The sequence below is a fragment of the Lonchura striata genome, chromosome 4 (assembly GCF_050655825.1).
Source record: "Lonchura striata isolate lonStrDom1 chromosome 4, ASM5065582v1, whole genome shotgun sequence".
NCBI lineage: Eukaryota > Metazoa > Chordata > Aves > Passeriformes > Estrildidae > Lonchura > Lonchura striata.
The window spans coordinates 2,876,514-2,888,762 of NC_140706.1; the positions used below are offsets into that span (position 1 = coordinate 2,876,514).

At 46.5% G+C, this 12,249-nt stretch overlaps 1 protein-coding gene across 1 annotated transcript in view; it reads left to right on the forward strand.

Annotated features, from left to right (window-relative positions):
• The window catches only part of DDRGK1 (DDRGK domain containing 1), a 34,375-nt gene extending 27,931 nt beyond the window's left edge, over positions 1–6,444 (forward strand). Inside the window, exons 7-9 of the mRNA XM_021526818.4 lie at positions 2,686–2,742; positions 3,417–3,465; positions 4,922–6,444. Coding sequence (XP_021382493.1) covers positions 2,686–2,742; positions 3,417–3,465; positions 4,922–5,094 — 279 coding nt within the window. The 3' untranslated portion in view covers positions 5,095–6,444. The remainder of the gene's footprint in view (positions 1–2,685; positions 2,743–3,416; positions 3,466–4,921) is intronic.
• The last annotated feature ends 5,805 nt before the right edge of the window (positions 6,445–12,249 follow it).

Sequence of the window (12,249 nt, forward strand, 5' to 3'; positions counted from 1 at the left end):
TTCCAGCATTGCACTGGAAAGCTCAATCCCAACTTTTCCTGTGATTCCTTCACTTTTTTCTGTCCTTGCAGCTTCCAGTGTTTGAATGTTCAGGAGGGCAGTGTAAGAAGCAGCTGCCTTGTTTTAACCAGGGTGTGTCAGTCTCCCTTTCATCCCATTGGGTATTTCAAACCTGGGCTGTGGTCAGGAGGATTTGTGCTTTTGATCTGTGAGGGCAAATGCTCTCCACTATTGCTGTATCAAAGGTCAGATGCATTTTTCTCCTCTGACTCCCAACTTTGGCATGCAAATCTTTTTTTCCTAATGAATCACTTTCTTCCTTTACTGGAATCTGAACTCTCAGGATGTGTGACCTGTGTGAAAGGCTTCTCCAGCAAGCAAATCACTCGGATAACTCAGTGAGCTGCTAATCATTTTCTATTCCAAAATCTCACGTTTTGCACGTCCATTATCCCAGAAAAGCCCTGGACTTACAGCAGATTTATCTCCTGGACTTAGAGATTTGCCTGGTGGGTAATTCTCCTTGGGGAGTCCTTTGGAGTGATTGCCAGGCAGTTCTGGACAAGAGCTCAGAGCAGAGCCCTGCAAAGCTCTGCTGGGCTGCTCTCTGCTTCTTCTTTACCTCTGTGGGTAAAAAAGGAGATTCCAGTGTCCCTTGAGATCTTCCACAAGCACTGGGAGGTTTCCAAGGGAGGACACAGCCAGGGCAAGGCTCTGCCCATTGCCCCAGGGCTTGTGGTGGATGGATCAGATTAGTCACAAACTCCCAGTTGAGTGTTTCAGCACTAAATTCTGTATCAGTCACTTCATCTTGACGTCAGAGAAATTAAACTTGGGCTGGAAAGCAAAGTCTGAATATTCGACACCTGATTTCCTCTGCAGAACTGGGGCATCGCTTTCTTTCACAAGTTTTAAGTATTTTTTTCTTTAATCTTGAAAGTGTGCTTAATGTATAGATTATATGTATTGCCCTCATATTCCGTTCTGTTCACAGAAACCATTGACAGGAAGCGGTGCTGAGCTGCTCGTAGCTGTCAGAAAAAATGTATAAATTAAGAGTAATTGGCATTTTTTTAAAATAAAATTGAATTTAGCTCTTCTTTTGAATAATTTCTTGTGCTGATATAATTGACTGGAGATAGGTCACCCCATGCTTCATTCTTAAGGGTGTTGGGAGCAAAATGCAGCCTTTTGCTGTGTTTCATCCCTTGCTGAGGACAGCAGCAGCATCACCCCTAAAATGATATTAATTCAGGAAAATGTGGATGTGTTTTTGTTGCTGAAGGGAAGTTAAGCTTGTCTCTAGAACATGATGCATGTGGAGAAGTGTTTTATTCCCTTGGGACCTCTTGGTGCTGTTGTATTCCAGAGTGTGAGGAGTGTATCCTAATCCCACCCCACCCCACCCCCTTGGGCTCTCATTCCCAGCAGGATCTGTCTTGGAAAGCTTCCACTGAACTTGGTCATTGAGGGGGAATACCTTTAAGTGAAGGTTTAAGTCCTGTTTTTCCTGTTCATGTGGCTTTTCACCAACCCCCCCCCCAATCCCTTTAAAAGAAGATGTGACGAATGTTGGCAGTTCCCAGCTCTGAGAACTGAATTCCATGGACTGGTTCCAGTTCCATGTGTTCAGTCCATGGTATTCAGTTCTCTAGCTTGGCTGCATCGAACTTCACAACTGCTAAATCTGTGTGTGGCTTTCTTTTTGGTCTGATTTTATTAATGAAAAAGATTCATCTATTTCAGCCTCTCTCTATTTCTTCAGTGGCCTCCCAGTATGTTCTCAACACCACGAACAAAGGACTTTGTTGGAAGTGTTTAATTTATTAATGGAGATGCAGCTCCTGTGGCTGTACATACATGGATTTTAGGAATGTAGACCTGAATATTAACTGAGCTTTCCAACAGTTTTGTCTTTTCCAAGCTCCTTCCAAACACTGCATCCTTTTGCAACTAAACAGATGAGTTCTTAAAACTTTGGCAGAGAAGAAAACAGGAACCAAGTAGCTGCAGACAAGCACTGCAGGTGTTTTCTCTGGAGCTACAGAGAAGCACAAAACCAGATGTGAGCAGTGCTGGTTGTGCCTTCACTGAGAAAAACTGCAGGAAGAATCTGTCAAAAGCATGACAATGTGCAGCTCCAACACTGACAATTTTAATAAGGTGTTGGCTTGCTTAGGAAGATTATTATGGCATTAATACACATGACATCAGTAAAACAGACTAAAGCACTTAATGCTGCCAGTCTTGCCTGGGTTTTATGTAAGTGCTGATACACACCAGTGATGGTTTTAAAAGGTGCTTTGAAACATCCCTCAGAGAAGAAAGAGCTTTGGTAAAACACACTGGAAATTAAAGGTGGCAGCTGAGAAACTCAGGAGGTGGGGGAACAGAGTCATGGCTGTTCCTTGTGCTCGTCCCAGTGTAAGGAAAAGTCCAGGATCAAGGCTGGCAGATGTGTTTGAGTCCTGCTCTAAGTGGGTCAGAGCACTCAGTCTTTCCAGAGAGCTCCCTGCTTTAGGTGACCTGAGAGTTTTTCATCAGATGAAAGTGCTTACTAGGAAAAGTTACTTAAAGGAACAGGTTTTCCCTTGTCAGGTTAATACATTTTTTTATTTGAATGGAAAAAAAAAAAAAAATCCCAACTTTCTCATTCATCAGCTTAACTCTTGTTTGTTCCCGCAGAAAACAAAGGTTATCCAGCTGGAGGACTTGGCTTCACATCTGGGTTTAAGGACACAGGTAAGCACTGACTTTTGGGGTGGAAATACTAATTTTTGCTGGGCCCCTGCCTCCCTCTTAAACCAGAACTCCATTTAAGTGTGCAGTGGGTTACTTAAAGGAATTTATCTGTTTAAAATCTAGATTATAATTTCCTTCTGCATATATATAACAACAAGAAAGAGAGGTAGAGCTGTAGAAACCAGCACTTGGGGTGCAGTGGAACTGCATGCTTGGAGTAACTGTGGAGTAAACCTAGCCATAAATTCAACAAGTTGTTGCTTTGGGTCGGTAGCAGAAGTTTGCTCCTAGAAGGAGCAGGAAAAAATATAAAAAATGTGGAATTTTTGAGCAGGGAAGAACCTTGGAGAAGGATCTGTGTGCTTCATGGAACTTCATGGCACTGCACAACCTTTCCATGGGAAGATTCCTATAACCCCTTCATCCTTAAATCAGGCAGTAAAAGGCTCTTTCCAGGAGTAAGGAATTTAACTTGAACATCCCAAAATACAAAAAAAAAAAAAAAATAATCATCCTTTAAGACCAAAGGGCTGATTGCATCTCTCTGTGTGGGAGTGCTGAATTTCTTAACCCTGAGGGATTTCAAGGTAAGCCTCTGTAGTTTATCTGAACATGTGAAATGTTTTTTGCTTCCCTTTTGATCAGTCTGTTATTCCTTTTTCTCTTCTGCACAGGATGCAATTAACAGAATCCAGGACCTGATGGCAGATGGCACCCTGACAGGTGACAGCCAAAGCACAAAGGGGATCTTTCTGTAGCTGGTGGTGCAGAAAGTGCCTTCCCTATGGCAGAGAGAGAATTCCAGTATCGTTCCTGTTTTAAGGATCTAGTAGGACTTAACAGCTAGATATTTATATTTTATTTATTTACCCATCTGCTGAAGGCCTTTTGGGGTTGCTGAGCAGCCAGCTGCAAATGGGGCCTTCTGAAATCTGAATTTGAGAGGATCACTGGGATGATTTGGGGTGGTGTTAAAGCCAGGACTGGGGTGTGGCATGTGGGAGAGGCAGACATCCCAGAGCACTGCAGGATGCTGGAGTCAGTCAAGTGCTTGTTCCCAGCCCTGCACCCTCCCAGTCCAAGCTGGCATGGCTGCAGAGACTGAGCAGGAACAAAACATGCTTTAGTGCTGGGCAGTCTTGTTCTTTCCAAGGGTGAAGTAGAAAAAGGTGCCAGCACAAACATTTATTGACCTGATCTTGTCCTCATGGCTGGAGAACAACTCAGCAAGTGCCTGTGGAAACCCTTTCAAATGCCCTGGAAGTGCTTGGAATCCAGGGAGAAGGATGTGTGCTGTGCTGGCTGGCTGTACCCAAAACCAGGGAGGCTCTGCCTCGGTGGAATCCATAAAAACAGGGTTCTGTTCTCAGTTTGGAGCCACAGAAATATGGAACCTGAGCTGCATTCCCTTCAGAGGGGAAGCTGGAAAGGCTGAGCTGGGCCCCACAAGGGCTCTCAGTGCCCTCCTGGACCCTCCTGCTCTGCCTTTCTCCACCAGCTGCCTGAGCTGGGAACATGAGCACCAAAATGCAGGGCTAGGAAGGGGAAGAAGGATCTGGAGAGGAATCCATGTGAGGAGCAGCTGAGAGCACTTGGCTTGTTCAGCCTGGAGATGAGGAGGCTGAGGGGAGATTCCTCCCCATGGGCAACTCTGATCTCTGCTCCCTGTAACAGGGACAGGACCCAGAGAACAGCTGGAGCTGGGTCAGAGGATTTATGTTGGGGATCAGGGAAAGGTTCTTCCCCCAGAGCACTGCCCAGGTTTCCCAGGGAATGGGCACAGCCCCAAATCTGCTAAAGCTCCAGGAGTTTGGACAACGCTCCCAGGGATGCACAGGGTGAGATAGTTGGGGTGTCTGTGCAGGGCCAGGAGCTGGATCAGTGATCCTGGTGGGTCCCTTCCAGCTCAGGACATTCTGTGATCCCTGCAGCAGCTGCTGTGGAGCTCCCAGGCAGCTGTTGCAGTGCACAGGACGGGTTCCTTTGAGCAAAAGGAGCATTCCCAAGGCCCTGGGCTGCTGGCACAGCCCTGCTCCAGCACCCAGCAGTGGCCAGGAGATAAAATCCTGCCCAGCCTAGATAGGCAGTGCTGCCTCAGCAGCTGGAGCACCCCCTCCCAAAGCAGTGAGGGGAGCCCCAGTGCTGACTGAATCTGCAGGGTGCTGTCTTTGCCCTGCAGGTGTGATTGATGACAGGGGAAAGTTCATCTACATCACTGCAGAGGAGATGGCAGCCGTGGCCCAGTACATCAAGCAGCGAGGCAGAGTCTCCATTGCAGAGCTGGCCCAGGCCAGCAACTCCCTCATCAACCTCCAGCCTGACAGCAGAGCTGTGGCTCCAACCCTGGCCTGAGAAACACACTGCAGGAGTTTAACCTCTTAATGAATAAAGCACGTAATTAAAAGCAAACGAGAACCTCCCCGGGGCATTCGTGGTGCCTGAAGGTAGGATGCTCTTTCGAAGCACCAGCTGCAAACTCAGAAGTTTTTAGAACTGGTGTTAAATGATAAGAGTTGATTGTACAAGAGGCTGGCCAGGAAGTCAAACACTGATGCACCTGTGGCCCAGGAGGATCAGTCATTTATCCCCTGGCAGCCAGTTTCTTGTTGCTATAAATAAACTTTTTATTGTTTGCAGATTCTGATATCTCTATCAAATTGATTGCATTCAGGGTTCTCCAGGCTTGCTCTGCACTGTGGAGCTGTTTAATTTTGTGATGGACACAGCATAGGTGTGTAGGCTTTGGCTGCTGTACTTAGATTGGAAGGAAAGAGTAAAAAGAAAATATTCTACGTGTGTCTTTGTTCTTGCTGAAATATATCCTGAACTCTGAAAAAAAAAACTCTGAAAAGAATGGTTGCTCTGTTCAAAATTCCAGGGGCTATTTCAGGAAGCCTTTGCTATATAAATATGTTTTCCTTGGTTTATGTAACATAAAAAGTTTGCTTGCAGACAAGCTGCATCATTTCCCTGTAGCCAAGAGACAGAAACCCCTCCAGGGAAGGGCTGACTGGGCTCATTCATTGTGCAGGCCAGTTCTGCTGATACCAACCAGATCCTGGTGATTCATCCTTTGAAGTCAGAGCCAGCTCAGAGTGTCTGAAGGGCTCAGACACCCCCACCCCGTGGCCTCTGTGTTCTGCAGGTCTGGGGGTTTTTAAATAAAAACTTCAGAAACTCTGAGTCATGCAATGAATGTTCCAAGTTAATTATTATTAATGTATTATTTGTATGGGTCAGTGTATTTCCTGCATAAGAATATTTATTTTTTCAATCATTCATTCATTCTCTCTGAAATCAGAATTTATGTGAATAAACAGTAATTGGGGTGGACAAGAGGTTTTGTCTCTGCCAAACTTAGAGGTAACTTGAGCAGACTAAAAGCCACCTTATCAGTGGGATGAAACAGCAATAAAAGAATGGAAAGAAACATTTCCTTTTAATCTCTGCACTGCTGTTGAATGTGAGAGTGCAGGAGAATGCAGTTCCACCAGCACCAGCACCATGTGTTGGTGTGAAAGATCAGCACATCCTGAGTGCTGTACAACCACAGCCAGCAAAGAGGTTATTGAACGTTTGAGGCTTGCAAAGTATCTTGCCTAAGGATTGCATATTAAATTTTCTAAAAATATTTGGTTTTGCCACTGTTTTTTTGTTCTGTCTTCAACTATTCTTGTAATAAAATCAACCATATTGAAAGAATTGCAGAGGTTTGTGTTAGAAATGGGCAGGGACAGGGTTGGGGTGAGACATGAGTTGAGCTCTGCCAGCAGCTGCTCTGCCCTCCTGATACTCTCCCACCATTTCAATTCCTGTTCTTTTCACCCAGCTGCATCCTCTTGGCACTCAGGAAAACTCATTTTTCTCTCATTTTGGGCATGCTTTGCTGCATGTGAATTGTGAGGCTTGGGATTTACACGAGCCAGGAGAAAATAAAGTAGGCAACAAAAAACATGGGTGGAACTTCTAACTGTGCTGAAAACTCCTGTGGAACAACCCCTGCTCTGCCTTGGAGAAATTGTTGCACTTCTCTGAGTTTCCTGAGTGGCTGCAGGAGGTGAGCACAGGTGGGTGTTGGTGCTCTGAGCCTGTGCCTTGGGGAGCAGCCACCACTATTCAACTGCAGTTCCATTTTCTATTAAAGGAAAGTTTTGGTATTTTCTAGGAATTCACATCCAAAGTCCCAGGAGGCAGCTGAAAGTCTGGAGCACAATTGCTTCAGGCCATTTGTTTGGATGGGTTATAAATGAGGCAGTTCAAACCTGAGCTGCTGTTTCTGTCTATGGAAGTGGAGGGGGAAGAAATTCAGGGCTGTGCCCCCAAAATGATTTCACTGGCTGAATTCAAAACTCAAGTTTAATATATCCCAAAGGGACACCTAATGGGAAACCTTTCCATATTCTGTGGTCTCAATCTGTGATTTTCTCCCTTTTACCCCCATTCCTGGGATGAGCCTGTGGGACTCAGCTGCCAGCTGGGGCCAAGCCCTGACAGTCTGGCGCAGTCAGCACCAAATACAGGGCAGCAAAACACTGGTAAAATGGTAAATACACTAAAATTCTGGGCAGTAGATTTTGGGCTTCTCATTTTGGGATGACCCATATGCAAATTACTCATCAAAATTAGCCGTGGGCAAGGGCAGCTCCTCCCACTGCCCCTCTCTGCAAGAGGCAGGATGGAGGTGATATTTTGCTTCCTGCTGCTTTGTCCAATCTACTTTCATGGGTTTTTAAAAGGTAGAACATCCCCCTATTATCTGACTTTTAAAAACTCCCTATTTTCTGTTAAACTTTGCCATGCATTATGCAGCATTTTGTCTCATGTTTTCCCTCTGAAGTTGCACAGGACTCCCAGGTACTCTGACTGTACATGGAAGGAATAATAATAATCATAGTAATAATTACAAGCTCATTGGAGCAAACTTGCCCTAATTTTGCCATTCCACCCAAAGGCAAAGGGCGAAAGAGAAATTGAAAACACACATGGTGAGGCATCAAGGAAAACTCCAGCTTTTTGTCTGATGGAAGAATGGAGTTTATGCAAAGAAATTGCAGATTAAAAAATAAAAGCAACAAAATGTCACAACTTTTCATTTTATGTCTTTGTGATAGGAGCTTTTCTACCCATCACCCTCAGGGTCTCTGAGTTTTCTCTGTAACTATGGATACTAGGAACAGATTGGGGTTTTTTTTTTCTTGTTTGGGGTTCTGTTCTAATTCATGTTGCATGTTCATCATTTTAGGGAAACGTTAAATATCACAAGATGGCAGTGAATTACAAAGCTGCAATATTCCCCTCTGCACAGGAACAGCCACGCTCTGCATTCACAGATTTCTTTCTTTTTAACCCCAAAAGCAAATCCAGATCATTAACACCAATCTGTGGCTGCAGGGATCCCTGCAAAATAATAATAAAAAAAAAGATGATACCCAGGGAAGTCTTGTGCCTGCAGCACTGCAGGGATGGGACTTGAATTCTTTTCATCTTTAATACAAAAGAAAAAGTGAAACAAAGGAGGGGGGAGATGTCTCCTTCCTGCCCTGGAGACACAAGAACATTTTATGATCTCTGGATACATCAAGAATGACATTTTTTATCCCTGGGGACAAGGTGGAGCAAAGAGTGACACTGCATGGGCCTGGTTTGGAGGCTCCTCAGCTGGCCCTGGATAAAACCCCTCACCTGGAGTGGCCCAGCCCCTCCCGGCCCACCTGGTCCAGGGTTGGTTTTGCCTTCCTCACCCATCCTGGGGCTGCAGGCCGGGCTGGACAGGGCCTGGAGCACTTGGGATAGTGGAAGGTGTCCCTGAAGGAGATGGGCTCAAGGTCCCTGCCCGAGCTCACCCTCGGTCAGGGGTGGCTCCGTGTGGTGGAAAAGTCTCTCCTCCAACCCGAGCTTCCAAAGAAAGGCTCAGAAGTCTCTGTTGTTTGGTCTCAGGGCAGTTTATTGCAAATTATCTAGAAGATTTTCTTCTGGGGCTGCTGTGGTTTGCTCACAGCTCAGGCAGAGGCACACACACACCCTGACATCCTCTCTGACTCCGACTGCTTCTTCTCTCCCCACCCAGGGCTGCTGCTGTCTTTTATAGGGTACATTACATGTGACATGGTTACAGTTTTTCCCCAATGCCTATTACCTATATTAAACAGTGATTTTCTATCTTTTATATGGTACATCATGTGTTATTACATGTTTATAGTTTTTCCCCAATGCCTATTACCTATATTAAACGGTGCTTTTCCATCTTTTATATGGTACATTACGTGTTCCATGTTTACAATTTTTCCCAATGCCTATTACCTATATTAAACAGTGATTTTCTATCTTTTATATGGTACATTACGTGTTACATGTTTACAGTTTTTCCCAATGCCCATTACCTATATTAAACGGTGATTTTCTATCTTTTATATGGTACATTACGTGTTACATGTTTACAGTTTTCCCCCAATGCCTATTACCTATATTAAATGGTGATTTTCTACTCTAAACCAACCTGTGAGTGCCAACATCACCAAGAACATGGAGGTAAGGAAGAAGAAAGAGGGAGGACAGGGCAGGCCCAAATCCCAAATCCATCTTAAAACCTCTGACCCCCATGTACAAAACCAAAACCCCCCTGTAAAAGCATTAAACCCCCCCTGTACAGCACTCAAAAATTCTTCCCTCTACTTTGTGACTACTCCTACTCTAATATCTAAACTTTTGTGACTTCTTGTTCTTCCTGCAAGGTTGGTAAATCATTCCATGGTTCAAATCCAACATCACAGCTGTTTCCTGCTGCCTGCCAGGGTCTCAAATGCTTCTGATTTGGACCTGGAGCATCCAAAAATGTCTGAGGGACATTTTGAGTTCCGACAGTTCCTCTCCAATCCAAACCAAAATGATTCTTCAAAAGGCTGCTTATACTGGGATGAACTGGTTGGGTGGTGAGATTAGAGGAACAATTCCAGATTTATTCGTTGTCCCTTTCTGAAGTGAACCGGCTGAGCTGGTTATCCCTAAACCCACAGGTCCTGTGCACACCTGCACTGTGGGATGCAGTCCAGCAGCAGAGAGACACAATTCCCTTTGCTCTCTCTTTTTCAGACCTTTCAGTGGTCTGAAATTAGTTTGAGATGACCTAAAAGCAGAGTTGGAATGGTTGCAGAGGGGATCTCTCTGCATGCTCAGATGTGAGCTGTAGGACGGGTGGGCACCTCCTAAAACACCTCCAGGCCAGGTGGATCCAGGGTTCCCACAGAGGATGGAGCTTCTTGGTTTGTCTCAGGGACAAATTCCTGCCAGCATCGAATTGAGAGCAGGGGACAGAGCAGAACTGCTTGAGCCTGGCAGGGGACTCTGGGATCAGGAGCACGGGTGCCACAGCCTTGGAGCAGGACATGGACATGTCCTGGTTCTGCTGGTACCTCTGGGCCATCTCCCACAGCCAGAAGAGCTGGGGCACACTGGTGTGGCTTTGTGTTTCCCCATCCTCCTGCCAGGAAAATGCTCCTCTGGAATGCAGGAGCTCTTTGGGGAGGGGAGGGCAGGGCTCAGGTGCTCAGGGATCAGCAGGATCATGGAGCCAGGATGGCCAAGCTAGGAGAAGGCTGGGATGGGACAACCCTTGCAGGAGGCGCTGCTGCAGCTGGAGCTGAGCTGGCAGCAGCAATAATCCAAATTTTTCTCAATCTGCTCCAATGCAGGAGCATTGGAGGGGAAAAAAAACCAAAAAAAAAGCCCCAAAAACCCAAACCAACAACAAAACAAGACTCACAAACCAAAAACAAACAAACAAACGAAACAAAACAAAAAAAAACCCAAACCAGGTGGGACAAGGACATCCCACAAGAGCATGGCAGCTCCTGAGGACACTTTTCCCTGGGTGATGGTGACCAAGCACAAGGTGAGGCTACCCCATTTAAAACCATTTAATAGCTCAGTGTTTCTGGCCTTTTGCACAAGTAACCCCACGTCCCTGTCACTCTGTCCCTAAAATGGCCACTCGGAGGAATCCACGCTGTGTCCCTGCCAGCCTGGCACGTGTCCCCTGTCACCCTCACGAGCAGGAGCTGAGGTTTCCACGCTGGGGACTGGGATCCCTTGATCCCCGTGAGCTCCTGCTGACAGCAAGGACGGGATGGGAAAATGTGACATTCCCATTCTCTGGGCAGATAGACAGAATTCTGTCTCTCGGGAGAAGCACAGAGAGAATAAAACAATCTTTCTCTCTGCTCCTTTGTTTGGCCCATGTGGAATGTGGCGTGGGGATGGTTCACCTGCAGTGATGGCTGGGTTGGATTTTGGTGAAGGATGTTTGGGGTCAGTGATGAATGGATGCAGCTGTGGCTGGGGCTCTCAGCAGAGAGTCACGGGTTTGAGTTAGATAGGTAAGTAAGAAGTGAGTATGTAGAATATTAAAGTATTGTGGGAATTTGTGGTATTGATGATTCCCAGATTGTAGAAAGTCTCTGTCTGTCAGCCCCACTGCCAAAGCAGAAGCCATAATTGGTCTGTGCTGGTTTCCAGGTTGTTTATTCTGTTTATCTCTCACATGTTCTGCTGCCCTGCCCAGCTCTGTCCTGCAGGGCAGCGTGTGGGGCTCTGCCCTCAGTGGGATGTGACAAACATTAAATACCAGAAACTCCCTGGGCTGCATTTACAATAACGTGCCAATATCTGTCACCTACGTTGGACAGTGTGTCCCCAGCCTGAACCAACAGAAAAATGCCAACACCACAGTGAGACATGGAGGGCATGAAGAAGGAGAAAAAGGACAAGGCACACCCAATTTCCTCCATCTTGTCCCCTTTGAACCCCTAATCTAGAATCCTAAAATTTTATTTTGCACCCGTGCCACACTTAATTATTACTGATATCAAACACTCAGAGCTGGTAATTCATCCTGTAAGATTGCAAACTCTTTTCCATGGCCAGAGATCACAGACAGTGTCTCTGGGGGCTCTGTCCAGGGGGGTTCCTGACCCCTGCCAGGGTCCCAGGGCAGCCAGAGGAAAGTCCTGGATTCCCACATAGCATCTCTTTAAATAGTATATTAAGGTATTATAGCATAGTTTTACTAAATCTATCCTTCAGCCTCCTGATCTGGAGCCAGACATCGTCATTTCTTCCCTGAGCCAGGGTTTGCCACATTTTACTACAGGAAAGTGCAGCAAAGCTGCAGCTCTTGGTTGTAACCCTGAGGAAGGAGCCTGAGCTGCAGCTCCAGCTCGTCCCACGCTCGCTCTGGTGCCTCCACCCAGGCAGAGGAACCTCCCAGCTGCTCCCTGTGCTGCCACCCCTGCTCCCCTGCTGCCACCCCTGCTCCCCTGCTGCCACCCCTGCTCCCCTGCTGCCACCCCTGCTCCCCTGCTGCCACTTCCCTCGGGGCACTGAGGGTGGGATTGGCTCCTTCAGAGTGCTCTGGCTGGAGCAGCCACCTCTGAGCCACTCTCCATCCTGGGGCTGACCTCAGCAGCCCTTCAGGGTCCTCCCAGGGAGGCCAGACCAGCACAGGATGTGCCC